This window comes from Balaenoptera borealis (assembly GCF_965194805.1).
Source record: "Balaenoptera borealis genome assembly, chromosome: 15".
NCBI lineage: Eukaryota > Metazoa > Chordata > Mammalia > Artiodactyla > Balaenopteridae > Balaenoptera > Balaenoptera borealis.
Window position 1 is genome coordinate 32,178,987 of NC_138871.1, and position 20,887 is coordinate 32,199,873.

At 35.3% G+C, this 20,887-nt stretch overlaps 1 protein-coding gene across 2 annotated transcripts in view; it reads right to left on the reverse strand.

Moving 5' to 3' along the window:
• GMCL1 (germ cell-less 1, spermatogenesis associated) overlaps positions 1 to 20,887 on the reverse strand; it is a 57,060-nt gene that overhangs the window by 20,549 nt on the left and 15,624 nt on the right. For both annotated transcript variants that reach the window (XM_082356374.1, XM_082356373.1), the window contains exons 8-10: positions 13,736 to 13,826; positions 10,772 to 10,909; positions 325 to 394 (exon numbers count right to left, since the gene is read on the reverse strand). In XM_082356374.1, the coding sequence (XP_082212500.1) occupies positions 325 to 394; positions 10,772 to 10,909; positions 13,736 to 13,826 (299 nt within the window). The remainder of the gene's footprint in view (positions 1 to 324; positions 395 to 10,771; positions 10,910 to 13,735; positions 13,827 to 20,887) is intronic.

Genomic DNA, 20,887 nt, shown 5'->3' on the forward strand with positions numbered 1-20,887 from the left:
TCACAGACAAAGAAAACAAACTTATGGTTACCAAAGGGGAAAGGGAAGGGTGGCGGGATAAATTAGGAGTATGAGATTAACAGATACAAACTACTATACATAAAACAGATAAGCAACAAGGATTTACTGTATAGCAAAGGGAACTATATTCAGTATCTTATAGTAACCTATAATTGAAAATAATCTGAAAAATATATATATATACAACTGAATCTCTTAGCTGTACACCTGAAACTAACACAGTATTGTAAATTAACTATATTTCAGTAAAAAAAAAAAAGTTTTTTTGTTTTTTTTTAATGAACAATGCTGTACCATACTTACCCCACCTCACTGTCTTGTTCTGCCCGGAGCATAGCAAGCCACTGCTGTTTATACACAGAAGATAGCCATTCTAAAATGTAAAAATACATATAAGAATAATAAGAAATATGGAAAAACATAAAGGATTTAAAAATTTTAAGAAGTTGATAAAATTTTTACCATTTTAAAATTCAAGTTTAAAACAGCAATAAGTAAAGCTGGTAATTTATATTTTATAAATATGCTATAACAATATGGCTTAATGATTTTTAAAGTGGTAAATGTTATCTTCCTTTGCTTTAGGACAGACTCTACTTAGATCACATACATTTAAAACTTCAGTTAAAAGTATATTCTTGTATTTAATAATTTCCTTTTCATAGCTCATACTATTTTTCATTTGTGAGAAACATACCGAAAGTAATATTTTCAGTTTTTACAAAAACTTTAATAGAAAACTGAATGGATTGTTCCTATATTAAATTATCTAAAAACAATTAATCAGAAATATACCATCTCTAAATTAGATGAATTATGCAACTCAAGAAATAATTTTGACACGATTTAGATAACTATTATAATTTAAATTATTGTAAATGGAATAATTATAGATATTCTTCCCTTTAATAATAAGCATATAATTTTTCCACAAAATGAGACTGTGGAAGCTGAAATTTTAATTATTTTACATAAAACATGGATTTATTAAAAATATAAGCAGAACTGGCTTAGCACCATATTTATTTTTCTGCTCTTATTTATTCCCAACTAAAAGGGTAGTTTTTCTAATTTTTAAGTTAAATGATTTCTCTACCTCTACCGAAAGGCAGGGGAAAAACCTTAGTGCAATTAAAATCCAGGTTTTCACTTCATAATTCTCTACCTAATAAAAGGTATCCAGATGACTTGCACTGATTTATTGGTGTCCTTCCTTAAAATTCTCTATAAATACACTTATGAGTGCTTCTTTCCCTAAAATAATATTGTTGCTATTATAAGGAATAACTGCTGAATATCTAGGCCACAAACAATTCATTTTCAGTAGGTAAAGACTAGCAGCAAAGTTTATGTGACTCAGTATACCTACACACATATTGTCCATCTTATTTGCAAGGTATCTGGATTTTAAAATTCTGTTTTACTGTATTTTATTTAAAAAAAAAGCTGATCCCTTCCCATTAAAATGATCTCTCAACTCACTACTGGTTATGCCTGTAGTTTGAAACTCACTGATCTAGAGATAGAATATGGCTTTTCATGATTCATTTATAAAAATGGAATGAAAGGGTTACACATTCATATTCTCAAATATCATATAAGCTATATCCCATGAAAATGTTTTAAAATTTAGTTTCAACAACTTTGAATAAACTCCTTTAAAACTAAAAGCATTTTTTTTTTGGCTGCGCCGCCTGGCTTGCAGATTCTTAGTTTCCTGACCAGAGATTGAACCTAGGCCTCGGCAGTGAAAGCACCGAATCCTAACCACTGGACTACCAGGGAATTCCCTGAAAGCATTTTTAACAAGTTAAAAACGTGGGTACACATTTTTGTCCCTCCTTTCTTGCCTTAATCTAAAAGAGTAAAAAGTCAAACTAGAAATCTTTTTGGTCACTGGTAGTTCATCCAGTAGCAGCAGCCCCAAAATAAGTCACTAGAACCACTAGTTCAAATGCAATGTTGACAGTTGATACACAGGGGGAAGTCTCTGATAAAATGAGATTGAAAAACATGGGATAAAAATAAGTGAAACAATTTGCCTTATACAGAGTTTTTAATATGATTATATGCAGACATATCTCCCAAAACACAGATCCACTAGGCAGAGTTTGCCAGAATCCTTTTTGGCAGAGTTAGTGTTCAGTGAAAAGATTCTGAAAAAGTGCCTTCAAGAAACTTCCACTCAGTAAAAACAAATTTAAGCACTTTTAAACTTTATCAGACCAAAATACAAAACAAAAACTCAGAACGGGCACATCAAAGTAGCATTTGACAGTGCTATAAATCAGCAGCTGCAGATCTAATCGACAGCAGTTTTGAATGTAAACACAGTACTTTTCTAATAGAATAAATGAGATAAGTCAGAATGAATTTATTTAGATCATGTCTCTTGTCTTATACAAAGGATATGGGGAAGGGGGTCTCCAAAAGTATACTATTTGAAAATCTAAATGTCTTAGATTTACAAAACTTTAAAACACAAACAGGAAGATAAGATATGCCCCGAATTTGCCTAGTTTTACTGTTTAAATGAAAGAAACAGTGTATATTCAGGTATATACACATACAAAAATCTACTCACAACCAGTAAAGCATATAGCAAAAAACAGCCTACAGGTTGAATGTTATATGAAACACGTTAAGTCAGAATTAGATCATGAAGGTGAAGGACAGTCTACGTAATAAAAAATTCCTATCTGGATAAAAGAATATTTTGTACAGAGCATCTAGGTATATTAGTATAAAATTATGGAGAAGCTCGTCTCAAAGATCTTCATGTATAATAACCTAAAAATCTAGTTCCAAAAGATGACAAATTTACTCTACTGAGTACAGTATTTCTCAATAAAACTAATTACATGAATTTATATACCTTTTCATTTTAAGCAACTTATTTTCATAAAATTCATACTGCTTTAACAATTATCATCTCTATTGAATTTACAAAACTATTAAGCATTAAGTTTCCCCATTATTCCCACAACAGTAATTCCTGATATAAAAAGTTACAAGAATACCCATTTTCTTGCCCACAATACAAAGTAAGGGAATAAATCTATTTCATTACTTTGTTATCAAAAGCCAAAAAATTAAACATATTCAAAAGAATGGTGATTCAAAGTTACTGCTTAAGTTTCTGCAATTGGATATGCAAACTTGAAGAGATTAAACATAGTGGATTTCTTTTAAGTAAGATGTAGCCAAAAAAAATAAGGGCTTTAGAACAGGAAAGACTTGGGGTTGCATTTGAGCTCTGCTTCTCACTAGCTGTATGACAGGATAGTAATACTTCACTTCAACTATAAAATGGGAACAACTGCCTTGATAATTTCAAAGATTATGTTACATAATAGGTGTTAAATGTATAATCTGGCATATTACCTGGGACACTGTGAAGAATCTACACATATTTGTTTACTTTTCCTCCTCCCCTTTAAGGTTCTTAGGTTAGGAGCTACAACCTAAACTTATCTGATAGAGTAAATACAGTAATAGGCCATATGTAAGTTAGTATGTTTCAGAAAATGATTTTAGTTCACACAAACTGAGTGCCTACTACCTGTCAAGCACTGTACTATGTACCTGAGAGGAAAAGATGAAAAACATACAGTCCAACCAGGACACAGATATATTCTGTACTACAGTAATCTAGAAAGAGATGATGATGTCTTAACAAGGAAGTGGTAGCAGGCAAAAAAATGAGGTGAGTTTGAGAATTATCTAGGGAAAAAATCTATAGGACATGGTGAATGGATGTGGAGGAAAAGAGTTTGAGGAGGACAGGATGACTTGCAGGATTCTGCCATTTTTGTGAGGCTGGGTGGGTTATTAATGTTGATGACTGATAAGCGAACATGGGAAGAAAAAAGAACGCAGGGACTAGAGCTGGAGGGGAAAGATATAAGTACTGCTTTGTTTTTTTTTAAAAGAATTTATGTATTTATTTATTATTTATTTTTGGCTGTGTTGGGTCTTCATTGCTGTGCACGCGGGCTTTCTCTAGTTGCGGCGAGCGGGGGCTACTCTTTGTTGCGGTGCGCAGGCTTCTCATTGCGGTGGCTTCTCCTGTTGCGGAGCACGGGCTCTAGGTGCACAGGCTTCAGTAGTTGTGGCACACGGGACTCAGCAGTTGTGGCTCGGGGGTTGTACAGCGCAGGCTCAGTAGTTGTGGCGCACGGGCTTAGTTGCTCCGCGGCATGCAGGGTCTTCCCCGACCAGGGCTCGATCCCGTGTCCCCTGCATTGGCAGGCGGCTTCTTAACCACTACGCCACCAGGGAGGCCCATAAGTACTGTTTTGAATAGATGAACTGAAGCAATTTACAGATGGCTAGTAACAGCTGGATATTCAAGTATGAAACCCAGGGGAGAGGTCAGAACTAGAATCTTTCAGTAAGTCATATGAATGAAGGAAATCACTCTGGGACACTATACAGAATGAAAAGATCAATGATGCGCTAAGGGCACCCTCAGGAAGTTAAGAGGTGGGCAGAGTAAGAGAAGCTTACAAAAGAAAAAGAGAAGGAATGGTCAGAGAGACAGGAAAAGAATCAGGAGAGTACAGTATTTCTAAACTAAGGTAGTACTGTAAGAATTTCAAGAAAAAAACTAACAAACCATGATATAAAATGCTAGAGAAGTTAAAATAAGACTAACATGAGGCCACTAGATTTTACAAACAGGACAAACCTAACTTTTGCTAGAAAGTTTCAGTGAAATAGTGGGGCCAAAGACAGACTGAAGTGGGTTGAGGAATGACTGAAAGGTAAGGAGATGGAGACAGCAACTCTGAAGAAGGTGATTATAAGGGACAGGAGCAGTTACCATGAAGGGGACTCAGGGTCAAGACCGGGGGCCGAGGCGCAGGGGGAGGGAGGGATTTGTTTTGTTTTTTAATAAGAGATTTGACCACACTTATAAGCTGAGGGAGAACAGGAGGGGGTTGAAGATACAGATTATTAAATGACAGTGCAAAATTCCATAATAAACAGGAAGTGATAGGATTATGAACACAGTAGAAGGTTGGCTTGAACAGGGAGGGAGCACCTCAACCTCTGGGACAGGACAGGAAGGACAGGTGAAGAAGCCCAGGAATCTAAACAAATTTTTGCCTGATTACCTTGGAAAAATTTATAAATTTTTTTTTTTTAAGAAGGGAATTTTTTTTTTAAATATTTATTTATTTATTTATGGCTGTGTTGGGTCTTCGTTTCTGTACAAGGGCTTTCTCTAGTTGTGGCAAGCGGGGGCCACTCTTCATCGTGGTGCGCAGGCCTCTCACTATCGCGGCCTCTCTTGTTGTGGAGCACGGGTTCCAGTCGCGCAGGCTCAGTAATTGTGGCTCACGGGCCCAGTCGCTCCGCAGCATGTGGGATCTTCCCAGACCAGGGCTCGAACCCATGTCCCCTGCACTGGCAGGCAGACTCTCAACCACACTGCGCCACCAGGGAAGCCCTTATAAATTTATATAAAATTTATATAAAAATTTAAAGGAGAATTTATATAAAAAAATAGAAGGAGAGTTCCCATACTGACAGGGAGGTTATTGGAGAGGAAGCTTGAACAGAGTGGCAGAGGTTTGATATATAATTCCTGAAGCAAATGAAAAAGAGGAATGACCAAGTAAAAGTAGTATATAAGGAGTCCCAAGGTCCAGGATTAGCATTGAAATATGAGTTTGCAGTGGCACCAATACAAAAGTTATAGAATGCTCTGGAGCAGTACTCAGCACAGAGTAGAGGGTATAGAAACAAAGAAGGTTTAATTTAGTTTTAGAATTTTGTAAAGTAGAAGGACAAAGAGTTGAAAGCAACTGTGAAAGAGAGTGGTCCAGATGATCTAACATGAAATCCAGGCCTGAAAGGAAGAAAAGGCAGGAGGTTTGGAAGACTGGCAGAAAATGGAGGGCTTAAAACGGACTGGAGGGCTTCCCTGGTAGTGCAGTGGTTAAGAATCCGCCTGCCAATGCAGGGGACATGGCTTTGAGCCCTGGTCGGGGAAGATCCCACATGCAGCGGAGCAACTAAGCCTGTGCGCCACAACTACTGAGCCTGCGCTCTAGAGCCTGCACGACACAACTACTGAAGACCGCACGCCTAGAGCCTGTGCTCTACAAGAGAAGCCACCGCAATGAGAAGCCCCTGTACTGCAATGAAGAGTAGCCCCTGCTTACCGCAACTAGAGAAAGCCCACGTGCAGCAACAAAGACCCAACTCAGCCAAAAATAAATAAATTTATTTATTTATTTATTTATTTTTTAAACATCTTTATTGGAGTATAATTGCTTTACAATGGTGTGTTAGTTTCTGCTTTATAACAAAGTGAATCAGTTATACATATACATATGTTCCCATATCTCTTCCCTCTTGCATTTCCCTCCCTCCCGCCCTCCCTATCCCACACCTCTAGGTGGTCACAAAGCACAGAGCTGATCTCCCTGTGCTATGCGGTTGCTTCCCACTAGCTATCTATTTTACGTTTGGTAATGTATATATGTCCATGCCACTCTCTCTCTTTGTCACATCTTACCCTTCCCCCTCCCCATATCCTGAAGTCCATTCTCTAGTAGGTCTGTGTCTTTATTCCCGTCTTGCCACTAGGTTCTTCATGACATTTTGTTTTTCCCCTTAGATTCCATATATATGTGTTAGCATACTGTATTTGTTTTTTCCTTTCTGACTTACTTCACTCTGTCTGACAGACTCTAGATCCATCCAGCTCACTACAAATAACTCAATTTCGTTTCTTTTTATGGCTGAGTAATATTCCATTGTATATATGTGCCACATCTTCTTTATCCATTCATCCGATGATGGACACTTAGGTTGCTTCCATGTCCTGGCTATTGTAAATAGAGCTGCAATGAACATTTTGGTACATGGCTCTTTTTGAATTATGGTTTTCTCAGGGTATATGCCCAGTAGTGGGATTGCTGGGTCATATGGTAATTCTATTTTTAGTTTTTTAAGGAACCTCCATACTGTTCTCCATTGTGGCAGTATCAATTTACATTCCCTCCAACAGTGCAAGAGTGTTCCCTTTTCTCCACACCCTCTCCAGCATTTACTGTTTCTAGATTTTTTGATGATGGCCATTCTGACTGGTGTGAGATGATATCTCATTGTAGTTTGGATTTGCATTTCTCTAATGATTAATGATGTTGAGCATTCTTTCATGTGTTTGTTGGCAATCTGTATATCTTCTTTGGAGAAATGTCTGTTTAGGTCTTCTGCCCATTTTTGGATTGGGTTGTTTGTTTTTTTGTTATTGAGCTGCATGAGCTGCTTGTAAATCTTGGAGATTAATCCTTTGTCAGTTGCTTCATTTGCAAATATTTTCTCCCATTCTGAGGGTTGTCTTTTGGTCTTGTTTATGGTTTCCTTTGCTGTGCAAAAGCTTTTAAGTTTCATTAGGTCCCATTTGTTTATTTTTGTTTTTATTTCCATTTCTCCAGGAGCTGGGTCAAAAAGGATCTTGCTGTGATTTATGTCATACAGTGTTCTGCCTATGTTTTCCTCTAAGAGTTTGATAGTGTCTGGCCCTACATTTAGGTCTTTAATCCATTTTGAGTTTATTTTTGTGTATGGTGTTAGGGAGTGTTCTAATTTCATACTTTTACATGTACCTGTCCAGTTTTCCCAGCACCACTTATTGAAGAGGCTGTCTTTTCTCCATTGTATATTCTTGCCTCCTTTATCAAAGATAAGGTGACCATATGTGCGTGGGTTTATCTCTGGGCTTTCTATCCTGTTCCATTGATCTATGTTTCTGTTTTTGTGCCAGTACCAAACTGTCTTGATTACTGTAGCTTTGTAGTATAGTCTGAAGTCAGGGAGCCTGATTCCTCCAGCTCCATTTTTCGTTCTCAAGCTTGCTTTGGCTATTCGGGGTCTTTTGTATTTCCATACAAATTGTGAAATTTTTTGTTCTAGTTCTGTGAAAAATGCCAGTGGTAGTTTGATAGGGACTGCACTGAATCTGTAGATTGCTTTGGGTAGTAGAGTCATTTTCACAATGTTGATTCTTCCAATCCAAGAACACGGTATATCTCTCCATCTATTTCTATCATCTCTAATTTCTTTCATCAGTGTCTTATAATTTTCTGCATACAGGTCTTTTGTCTCCTTAGGTAGGTTTATTCCTAGATATTTTATTCTTTTTGTTGCAATGGTAAATGGGAGTGTATGAGAAGCCCACGTACCACAATGAAGAGTAGCCCCCGCTTACCGCAACTAGAGAAAGCCCACGCGCAGCAACAAAGACCCAACTCAGCCAAAAATAAATAAATAAATAAATAAACAAATAAATTTATTTATTTAAAAAAACGGATTGGAAAGCAAACAACAGTGTAAAAGGAATGAGACTATGAACATGCTAGAAGGTTATAGCTTGCAAACTACTGGATTTCTCATGCTGAGAAATTCTGGGTTACAACTAGGTTCATAGATGGCAAGTGCTTAATGATCAGCAAAGATAAATGTTACAGGAGTTGAGGTCAAATTACTAGGAGGCTAGGGTACTTAATGGAATGATAATATGGACACATTATGTTACTGAACAGAGGTAGAGAGGCAGACAGAAATTAAGTGCCCAAGTCTTAATGAATGTGGAAGAATGACTAGGGATCAGAAGAGAAAGAATAGAGGGTGAGTTGGATCATATGCAACAATGATTTGGAAAGGGCACTGAGGGGGCTGGGCCCATTACTATCTGGCCTCCTAACCCTTTATTAGCAGGGTGTCTTAAGAGACAGAAAGTCCTCTACAGAGGGAAAATAGTCTCTTCTGGGAGAGCGAAATAAATGGAGAGAAGAGATGGAAGACATGAGAGGACATAAGAGAAAGGTCAGGGAGGAATGGCAACAAGAGAGGTCAGAGGTATCAAAGGGAAGGGAAGTATGACAATGAAAGCATGGAATGAAACACACATAATGATCTGATCTAATGTAAATCTAATTCCATGATATAATGGAATCAACTGTGCTTGACAGAGTTAAATCCTAAAATACAATGCTTCTATACAAAATCCTGATTTAATTTGGAATTAAACATATTTCTATTAAAATTTTAATTTTAATTTAATTTTTTCTATTTTAATTTCTATTTGAATTTAATCCTGACCTAAAGATGATCAAAATGTATGCATTAAAATTCCCCAGATTACTGAATGCATAACTTTGCATAATGTTAACACGTGTTCGGCACTATTTCTGAAAAATGATCAGTCAATTTTAGCTAAGTGATTGAAATTATTTTCATTTATTTCAAATCTAGGATACATTCCTATTGAGAGCATTTACCAATGTACCTTAAAAATGTGAGCTATGTGGCCACTTTCTGCCCTCTCACAAACAGCATGGGATATAATTTTAATTTATACTCTGCTTTTGAAATGATAACTTTAATTTGGATATATAGGAAAAACTATTTGTCCATTTATATTCTAAAAGGAAAAAAAAAATGCCCTCTACTGTAATTTTAGGTCAGGAAAAAAAATGGCTGAAATCTGGTCAGAAATTTAGGATATAAATTCTTTTTAATTTTATACTAAATAAAATATTTCAGACTAGAAATACTTGTACCCATTTGCATTCCAAAAATATAAAGCTTATCCACTTGCGTCACAGAAAACACCTAAATTAAACTACTTTAGAACAGACTTTATTTTTTAACCTCTTTCAAAATTCATTTCTAGAGAGCCTTAAAAGCAAGTATGATTAGAGTGGGAGTATGTAATAGGCCTTGGCATCTAATATTACACCATTGCTAGGGTCTGGTGTATAACACATACTAAAACTATTACAGAACTGCTATACTATAAGGGAACATAACCTTTAAGAGAAACTGTGACTTAAAAAACAAACAAACAACAAAAAACCCCCAGACCCACGACCCACACAAACGTAATACAAATGATTTATACAAAATTAACCAAAAAACCACTGTCTATAACCCTGCCTAGAGTGATTTCATAAAAACTGCATTATTTTAAAACTACCAGAAATGTTAACTCTGGGTTTGTTTTCCATTCAATACTTTTGTAAATAAATTACAGATTTCAGTAACAATTTAAATCTATAAACACACAGCTATATTAAAAACTGAGGTGTCAAAAAAATTACAACTTTCAGACAAATCTATGCAAATTTACAAGTCAATCTTCAAACAAATTCTATTTTGTTTCTTAAATGCAAATATAGTACTAAACTTAATCCTACACAAGCACTAGATACTTAACTTAAAAAATTAAATCAGTAATTGTTTCAAAATTTTAAAATTTTAATTGGCAAAGATATTACATTTGCTTTGACACAAAGTCTTAAGTAGGATAAGAAAAAAAAACAGAAAATAGCAAATTTAAGGAGTATTAATAGAAAAAGCAGTTGACCTCTAAATAGTACTTCAAAAGTCTTTTTTATTTTATTTAATTAATTTATTTTTTTTCAAAAGTCTTTTGAAAGTCTAGTCCAAAATAGCGTACTGGTTAAGCAGATTAAAGAACACACACATTATAGAATACTATATAGCCATTTAAATGTTCTGAAGAGTATTTAATGATATAGGAAAATACTCACAATATATAATGTGAACACAGAAAATTATCTATATGGTATGATTCTGCTTTGGTATAAAAATGTATACCTTATTGGAATTAAGGATAATTTCTATTTTCCTCATTATTTTTTTCTATGATATTACTATTATAATCAGAAAGATATTACTTAAAATCATAATTTCATCATGTTCTTACCTGAAGGTACTAGAGAATCTTGTTCGATAATTCTCGCAGAGGCCAAATCACTGATAATATACTGTAACCTTAAATGTCTGAATACTGACACAAATGGTTTTCCTTGCTCAGTTTCAAGGAAGGTCATACCTTCACAATCTGTAAAAGAAAACAAAAAGACAGCTTAAATTAAATACCCATTCTTTTCAAATCAATTTATTTATTCCTACATGTTTTTATGGGCAGGGACACACACACACACACACACACACACACACACACACACACACACACACACGTCTATTAGAATACAAATAAGCTAGTTTCAAAGTTTTCAAGGATTTCATAAACTTTGGGTGTGTGGATAAAAAACTTGGGGAGATTTAGAAAAAAGCCCCAGGAAATTAACTTTGGTCCTAATTAGACCCTTGGGCTGGGAATTCTATTGACACCTTTCTGGAGTTTGGAGCTTACAGCGCAGCAAGGTGGGAAAAGAAGGCTTGAGAATGGTTCTTAGGGTTCAGGTATCTTTCCAGAATCCCACCACTTCAGTGGAACTCTAGAGCCCAGATGCCTCACTCAAGGGTCTTCACAAGATACACAGGACATGGAACATTTCTTGGGATCTTTCTAATTTATGCTTTAGTTACATGTGATGAACACTAGTTAATACATTAATTCTCTATTAAAATACAAAATAAGATACAAAGACATTGTAGCCATGGATTTGCAACACAAGGGTAGTAATTATTGTTAAAATAATTCAAGTTTATCAATCTTTTCTTTTAGGGAGAATTTAAGGTTATTTCTAAAAATACTCTCAGTTGCATTCTAATATGCTTTCATGAGTGGGAAGGAAAGATCTGGAGTTACTGCTATCAAGCAGAGACTTGTACATAATCCCTAGCCTGTTCGCTATTACAAGGTATACCCATGGCAGTGGACTCAGCCTTGTTGCTATTAAGGATAGTAAATAAAAGAAGCAATCCCTACATATAATTGTGCAGAAAAATTCCTAAATTTCTATTGTTCTGATGGCCCTGACCCATATATATCTGAAAAGTCAAATAATTAAGAAAACCTAAGAGAAATATACTAAAATACAGTGGGTGAGGGGACCACGAGTGATTTTTTGGTCTTATTTCCTGAGTATTCATCACTTTTATAATTTAAAAACTGTATGAAATAAACCTATAAAGTCCTCACTGAAAAACAACTTATAAAGTCCTCACTGAAAAACAAGAGCATCAGACATACATTTTGCCTTATGCAATAAATGTTTCCCTGAAAAGTTATCTTAAAATGTATACTTTTACACTACTGAGGCTGGGATGGAGAGCCTGGAGTGGGAAAACCAGAAGGGGACCACAGCTTCTTATTCTAGTTTTTGCCACTTAGGCTACAGAATAATTTCTCTCTTGATGGACTGCTGCAGTTAATCCAACTGGAGCTCAAATGAGCATAAATTTATGTCAACATTTACCTAACATCTACTGTTTCCATTGAGTCCCTTTGCCCACCCCCCCCAAAATAGTTATTTATTTATTTTGGCTTTGCTGGGTCTTGGTTGCGGCATGTGGGATCTTCACTGTGGCATGCATGCGGGATCTAGTTCCCCGACCAGGGATCTAACCCAGGCCCCCCCTGCACTGGGAGCATGGAGTCTTACCCACTAGACCACCACGGAAGACCCCCTTTGCCTTTTTAGCTTCTCCACCGTCCTTATCTTTTTCAGCTTTTATCTCTGTTTTTTAAGTTAAATTTTTTCCTCTACTTTTTTCCTTTATAATTTCTCAAATCCCTCTTTAAATGCCATAATGTAGCTCTAAAGTATAATTTAACATAGAAGTTTAGCATTTTGTTCTTCAAGCAAATCAAGTTATAGATTTTACTGATATAGTCATTTACACATTTTTGGTTCATGAGCTTGAAGGAAAAATAATTAGCTAGTAAATCTCACTACATAAAATAATTCTCAAAATTTATTTAAACAAGAGAAAAAGAGCACTAAATTTTAATATAAGAACCTCTATTCATCAAAAGATACATTCAGAAAAGTAAAAAAAAACTACAAACTGAAAGATAAATGCAACACACACTTATGAGAAAGAATCAAGAATATATAAAGAATGCCGACAAATCAGTAAGAAAAGACAAATACAATATTAAAATAGGAAAAAAACCTGAACAGACATTTCACAGAAGAAACATATGGCCGATAAACACACAAACAGGTGTTCAATCTCTTTAGTTTTCAAGGAAATGAAAATCAATACCACAATATGAAATAGTTCAGTAACAAAAAAACAGGATGATATATTGTCCAGTGGTGTGCTGGATCTGGCTTGTGCCGGCTCACAGGAGCTGATGGTATGCATTTCTTCCCAACTCCACATTCAGTGGTGTCATGTTAGTAGCCTGAAATTAGTCACGCTGGGAGAATTTGTATCATGAAAATTTTTAAAAATGCTACAAATAAGTGATTATTTTTTCAGAGAGGCAGCTTACCAGCACATCACTATGTCACGCATTCATGTTAAGACGTGCAAAATGCCATAACATTAAACATTTAACATTTTTTAAAAGCAAAGTCAGAGGGACACAATAGGAAAGAAGCACATGAGCAGACTGAAGTTACTAATGTTCTAGTACTTGAAGATTAGTTCACTGAGGTTCAATACATAATTTAAAAAAATGAAAAAGGTGGCCATGCGTGGACCAAAAATGACAGTGAACTACGAAAATCGTGAACTAAGGATTATGATTTTTATCCACTTCCTTGCATCTGAGGGCCATTAAAATTTTGTTTTTTCTATATCTGTTTTATCCAGTCTCAATTTTCTCAGTGTAAATGAGGAGTTGAATTAGATCACTGCTAAGGTCCTCTCCAGCTCTAAAATCCCCTAGGTTTATCAGGGCCTGATTTTGATTAAATTTCAATTTAAAACAAAAAAGACAAGTTCTCAATAAAAATTTCAGGCATACCTGTTCTCCTCTTAGAAAACCAGACATCTGTTTCAGTCAAAAGCTGTTTTAAAGATCCATTCCAAGAAGGCACAAGTTGAAGGAACATCCACTAGGTTAAAAAAATTACAAGACTTCATTTAGTTTATGATTTTACATTTTCAAACTGCCTATTTATTTATTTATTTTATTGTTTTATTTTTTTTTGTTTACCAGGTATTTATTGAGCACCTCTTATATGCATTCCACTGCAGAGTCCCTAGAGGAATTTTTTTTTTTAACATCTTTATTGACGTATAATTGCTTTACAATGGTGTGTTAGTTTCTGCTTTAAAACAAAGTGAATCAGTTATACATATACATATGTTCCCATATCTCTTCCTTCTTGCATCTCCCTCCCTTTTTTTATTATACTTGTAATCTTCATCTCCAGCAAAATGGTTTACAGTTGACCCCAGGGAACCTTATATTTTCCCAATACCTCAGCATTGCTTAAGTAACCCTCTTACCTTGGTTTTCTGTTTTCCTGCTCTTTCATCTTTAATTCCATAAACCACTTCTATGCCCCTTCTATGTCCTCTCTTTCTCATATATTTCCTGTGGCATTTGAATCTCTTTTTAGTCACATGCTATACAGCATAGGTTGGTTTTCAGTTACTTTTTAAGGGTGTGCTTGTCTATTATTTAAGGCAAGCTTATGAAATATAGAATGACAGGAACTGTGTTTCACACTTTTATTTTCTTCTCAGTACCCACTGCTTTGTACATAATATATGCTTAATAAAATTTGTCCATTGATCTTTATTATATATTTTAAATTGTATCTGGTGGCCATCAATTTCCTTGAAAGAGCTTGGTACATTCTTATCCTGGTGATCTAATATGCATAATAGATCCTAGGAGATAAGCTCGAGTAGAACAAATTTTTCCTTTCTCTTTCCTCCTTTCTTTCTTTCTTTTCTTTCATTCCCTCCCTCCCTTCCTTCCTTCTTCCTTTTTTCCTTTCTTCCTTCTTCTCTCTGTCTTTCTCTCTCTCTTTTTTTAAATGTGTAATTTTTATTTACTATTTTTTCATTTTCCAGTTTCACTTTATTGTATTCAATTTTGATGCTCAACTGATAATCCTTCTCTACCAAAAAATATAGCACCAAAATTATCATATCTCTCTATGTACACATCTAGATATAGCTATATATCTATATAGATGTTTAGATATTCTAAATTTTAGGAATTTTGTTTTCTGATTTAATTAATTTTAGTGTAACTAGTACTTTTTTATTTTTTAATATATTTTAAAAATTTAATTAAATATTTTTATTGAGGTATAGTTGGTTTATAATACTATATAAATTTCAGGTGTACAATGTAGTAATTCACAATTTTTAAAGGTTATACTCCATTTACAGTTATTATAAAATATTGGCTGTATCCCCCATGTTGTATGATGTATCCTTGTAGCTTAATTTATACCTAATAGTTTATACCTCTTTTTTTTTTTTTAAGATTTTTAGAAATTTCATGTAATGTCTGAAACATTTATATTAACATATTTCCATACAAATAACCCAATAAAAGTTTAGTATTAGTTGTTTTGCTTGTTTTTTTATACCACAGGTTCTTATTAGGCATCAATTTTATACACATCAGTGTATACATGTCAATCCCAATCGCCCAATTCAGTACACCACCATCCCTAACCCACCGCAGTTTTCCCCCCTTGGTGTCCATATGTCCGTTCTCTACATCTGTGTCTCAACTTCTGCCCTGCAAACCGGCTCATCTGTACCATTTTTCTAGGTTCCACATACATGCGTTAATATATGATATTTGTTTTTCTCTTTCTGACTTACTTCGCTCTGTATGACAGTGTCTAGATCCATCCACGTCTCAACAAATGACTCAGTTTCGTTCCTTTTTATGGCTGAGTAATATTCCACTGTATATATGTACCACATCTTCTTTATCCATTCATCTGTTGATGGGCACTTAGGTTCCTTCCACGACCTGGCTATTGTAAATAGTGCTGCAATGAACATTGGGGTGCATGTGTCTTTTTGAATTATGGTTTTCTCTGGGTATGTGCCCAGTAGTGGGATTGCTGTGTCATATGGTAATTCTATTTTTAGTTTTTTAAGGAACCTCCATACTGTTCTCCATAGTGGCTGTATCAATGTACATTCCCACCAACAGTGCAAGAGGGTTCCCTTTTCTCCACACCCTCTCCAGCATTTCTTGTCTGTAGATTTTCTGATGATGCCCATTCTAACTGGTGTGAGGTGATACCTCATTGTAGTTTTGATTTGCATTTCTCTAATAATTAGTGATGTTCAGCATCTTTTCATGTGCTTCGTGGCCGTCTGTATGTCTTCTTTGGAGAAATGTCTATTTAGGTCTTTTGCCCATTTTTGGATTGGGGTGTTTGTTTCTTTAATATTGAGCTGAATGAGCTGTTTATATATTTTGGAGATTAATCCTTTGTCCGTTGATTCGTTTGCAAATATTTTCTCCCATTCTGAGGGTTGTCTTTTCGTCTTGTTTATGGTGTCCTTTGCTGTGCAAAAGCTTTGAAGTTTCATTAGGTCCCATTTGTTTATTTTTGTTTTTATTTCCATTACTCTAGGAGGTGGATCAAAAAAGATCTTGCTGTGATTTATATCAAAGAGTGTTCTTCCTATGTTTTCCTCTAAGAGTTTTATAGTGTCCAGTCTTACATTTAGGTCTCTAATCCATGTTGAGTTTATTTTTGTGTATGGTGTTAGGGAGTATTCTAATTTCATTCTTTTACATGTAGCTGTCCAGTTTTCCCAGCACCACTTATTGAAGAGACTGTCTTTTCTCCATTGTATATCTTTGCCTCCTTTGTCATAGATTAGTTGACCATAGGTGCGTGGGTTTATCTCTGGGCTTTCTATCTTGTTCCATTGATCTATGTTTCTGTTTTTGTGCCAGTACCATATTGTCTTGATTACTGTAGCTTTGTAGTATAGTCTGAAGTCAGGGAGTCTGATTCCTCCAGCTCCGTTTTTTTCCCTCAAGACTGCTTTGGCTATTCGGGGTCTTTTGTGTCTCCATACAAATTTTAAGATGATTTGTTCTAGCTCTGTAAAAAATGCCATTGGTAATTTGATAGGGATTGCATTGAATCTGTAGATTGCTTTGGGTAGTATAGTCATTTTCACAATGTTCATTCTTCCAATCCAAGAACATGGTATATCTCTCCATCTGTTGGTATCATCTTTAATTTCTTTCATCAGTGTCTTATAGTTTTGTGCCTACAGGTCTTTTGTCTCACCTAGGAATAAACCTACCTAGGATTTTATTCTTTTTGTTGCAATGGTAAATGGGAGTGTTTCCATAATTTCTCTTTCAGATTTTTCATCATTAGTGTATAGGAATGCAAGAGATTTCTGTGCATTAATTTTGTATCCTGCAACTTTACCATATTCATTAATTAGCTCTAGCAGTTTTCTGGTGGCAGTTTTAGGATTCTCTATATATAGTATCATGTCATCCGCAAACAGTGACAGCTTTACCTCCTCTCCTCCAATTTGTATTCCCTTTATTTCTTTTTCTTCTCTGATTGCCGTGGCTAGGACTTCCAGAACTATGTTGAATAATAGTGGTGAGAGTGGACATCCTTGTCTCGTTCCTGATCTTAGAGGAGATGCTTTCAGTTTTTTACCATTGAGAATGATGTTTGCTGTGGGTTTGTCATATATGGCCTTTATTATGTTGAGGTAGGTTCCCTCTATGCCCACTTTCTGGAGAGTTTTTATCAGAAATGGGTGTTGAATTTTGTCAAAAGGTTTTTCTGCATCTATTGAGATGATCATATGGTTTTTATTCTTCAATTTGTTAATACGGTGTATCACACTGATTGATTTGCGTATATTGAAGAATCCTTGCATCCCTGGGATAAATCCCACTTGATCGTGGTGTATGATCCTTTTAATGTGTTGTTGGATTCTGTTTGCTAGTATTTTGTTGAGGATTTTTGCATCTATATTCATCAGTGATATTGGTCTGTAATTTTCTTTTTTTGTAGTGTCTTTGTCTGGTTTTGGTATCAGGGCGATGGTGGCCTCATAGAATGAGTTTGGGAGTGTTCCTTCCTCTGCAATTTTTTGGAAGAGTTTGAGAAGGATAGGTGTTAGCTCTTCTCTAAATGTTTGATAAAATTCACCTGTGAAGCCACCTGGTCCTGGACTTTTGTTTGTTGGAAGATTTTAAATCAAAGTTTCAATTTCATTATTTGTGATTGGTCTGTTCATATTTTCTGTTTCTTCCTGGTTCAGTCTTGGAAGGTTATACCTTTCTAAGAATTTGTCCATTTCTTCCAGGTTGTCCATTTTATTGGCAAAAAGTTGCTTGTAGTAGTCTCTTAGGATGCTTTGTATTTCTGCGGTGTGTTGTAACTTCTCCTTTTTCATTTCTGATTTTATTGATTTGAGTCCTCTCCCTCTTTTTCTTGATGAGTCTGGCTAATGGCTTATCAATTTTGTTTATCTTCTCAAAGAACCAGCTTTTAGTTTTATTGATCTTTGCTATTGTTTTGTTTCTATTTCATTTATTTCCGCTCTGATCTTTATGATTTCTTTCCTTCTGCTAACTTTGGGTTTTGTTTGTTCTTTCTCTAGTTTCTTTAGGTGTAAGGTTAGATTGTTTACTTGAGATTTTTCTTGTTTCTTTAGGTAGGCTTGTATAGCTATAAACTTCCCTCTTAGAACTGTTTTTGCTGCATCCCATAGGTTTTCAATCGTCGTGTTTTCATTGTCATTTGTCTCTAGGTATTTTTTGATTGCCTCTTTGATTTCTTCAGTGATCTCTTGGTTATTTACTAATGTATTGTTTAGCCTCCATGTGTTTGTCTTTTCTACGTTTTTTTCCCTGTAATTCATTTCTAATCTCATAGCGTTGTGGTCAGAAAAGTTGCTTGATATGATTTCAATTTTCTTAAATTTACTGAGGCTTGATTTGTGACCCAAGATGTGATCTATCCTAGAGAATGTTCCATGCGCACTTGAGAAGAACGTGTAATCTGCTGTTTTTGGATGGAATGTCCTATAAATATCAATTAAAACTATCTGGTCTATTGTGTCATTTAAAGCTTCTGTTTCCTTATTTTCATTTTGGATGATCTGTCCATTGGTGTAAGTGAGGTGTTAAAGTCCCCCACTATGATTGTGTTACTGTCAAGTTCCTCTTTTATAGCTGTTAGCAGTTGCCTTATGTACTGAGGTGCTCCTATGTTGGGTGCATATATATTTATAATTGTTATATCTTCTTCTTGGATTGATCCCTTGATCATTATGTAGTGTCCTTCCTTGTCTCTTGTAACATTCTTTATTTTAAAGTCTATTTTATCTGATATGAGTATAGCTACTCCAGCTTTCTTTTGATTTCCATTTGCATGGAATATCTTTTTCCATCCCCTCACTTTCAGTCTGTATGTGTCCCTAGGTCTAAAGTGGGTCTCTTGTAGACAGCATATATATGGGTCCTGTTTTTGTATCCATTCAGCAAGCCTGTGTCTTTTGGTTGGAGCATTTAATCCATTCACGTTTAAGGTAATTATCAATATGTATGTCCCTATGACCATTTTCTTAATTGTTTTGGGTTTGTTTTTGTAGGTCCTTTTCTTCTCTTGTGTTTCCCACTTAGAGAAGTTCCTTTAGCATTTGTTGTAGAGCTGGTTTGGTGGTGCTGAATTCTCTTAGCTTTTGCTTGTCTGTAAAGCTTTTGATTTCTCCATCAAATCTAAATGAGATCCTTGCCGGGTAGAGTAATCTTGGTGTAGGTTCTTCCCTTTCATCACTTTAAGTATATCATGCCACTCCCTTCTGGCTTGTAGAGTTTCTGCTGAGAAATCAGCTGTTAACCTTATGGGAGTTCCCTTGTATGTTATTTGTCGTTTTTCCCTTGCTGCTTTCAATAATTTTTCTTTGTCTTTAATTTTTGCCACTTTGATTACTATGTGTCTCGGCGTGTTTCTCCTTGGGTTTATCCTGTATGGGACTCTCTGCGCTTCCTGGACTTGGGTGGCTAATTCCTTTCCCATGTTAGGGAAGTTTTCAACTATAATCTCTTCAAATATTTTCTCTGGTCCTTTCTCTCTCTCTTCTCCTTCTGGGACCCCTATAATGCGAATGTTGTTGCGTTTAATGTTGTCCCAGAGGTCTCTTAGGCTGCCTTCATTTCTTTTCATTCTTTTTTCTTTATTCTGTTCTGCAGCAGTGAATTCCACCGTTCTGTCTTCCAGGTCACTTATCTGTTCTTCTGCCTCAGTTATTCTGCTATTGATTCCTTCTAGTGTAGTTTTCATTTCAGTTATTGTATTGGTCATGTCTGTTTGTTTATTCTTTAATTCTTCTAGGTCTTTGTTAATCATTTCTTGCATCTTCTCAATCTTTGCCTCCATTCTTATTCCGAGGTCCTGGATCATCTTCACTATCATTATTCTGAATTCTTTTTCTGGAAGGTTGCCTATCTCCACTTCATTTAGTTGTTTTTCTGGGGTTTTATCTTGTTCCTTCATCTGGTATATAGCCCTCTGCCTTTTCATCTTGTCTATCTTTCTGTAACTGTGGTTTTTGGTCCACAGGCTGCAGGACTGTAGTTTTTCTTACTTCTGCTGTCTGCCCTCTGGTGGATGAGGCTATCTAAGAGGCTTGATGGGAGGCTCTGGTGGTGGGTAGAGCTGACTGTTGCTGTGGCGGTCAGAGCGCCGTAAAACCAAACTGCTTCTTTAAAACATAATATCTAAAAAATTTAATTTCCATTTTACAAGCAATTGAAAGAAGTAGAACTATCACATGGTATGCTCAGAAGTCTTAAATTCATCATGGCATTAATCATGGTCCAAAGATAAAAACTAGATGAGTATATGATAAGGAATAAGCTAATCCCTGAAAAGTACTTATGGTCTCAAACACATGGTAGTTATAGTATTAAAAAGGTAAATGTTCTATGTGTGTGTGTGTATATATTATATATATATATATATATATATATATAATATATACACACTGTTATATTACATAATATACTACATATATATATAATATACTAATTTATTCTACTCACGAATTACTTCAGTTTCACTACATACTACGTGAGATTATAAAAGAAAGAAATTAAATATGGGAAAAAGGACTTTCTTATTGGCTTAATGTT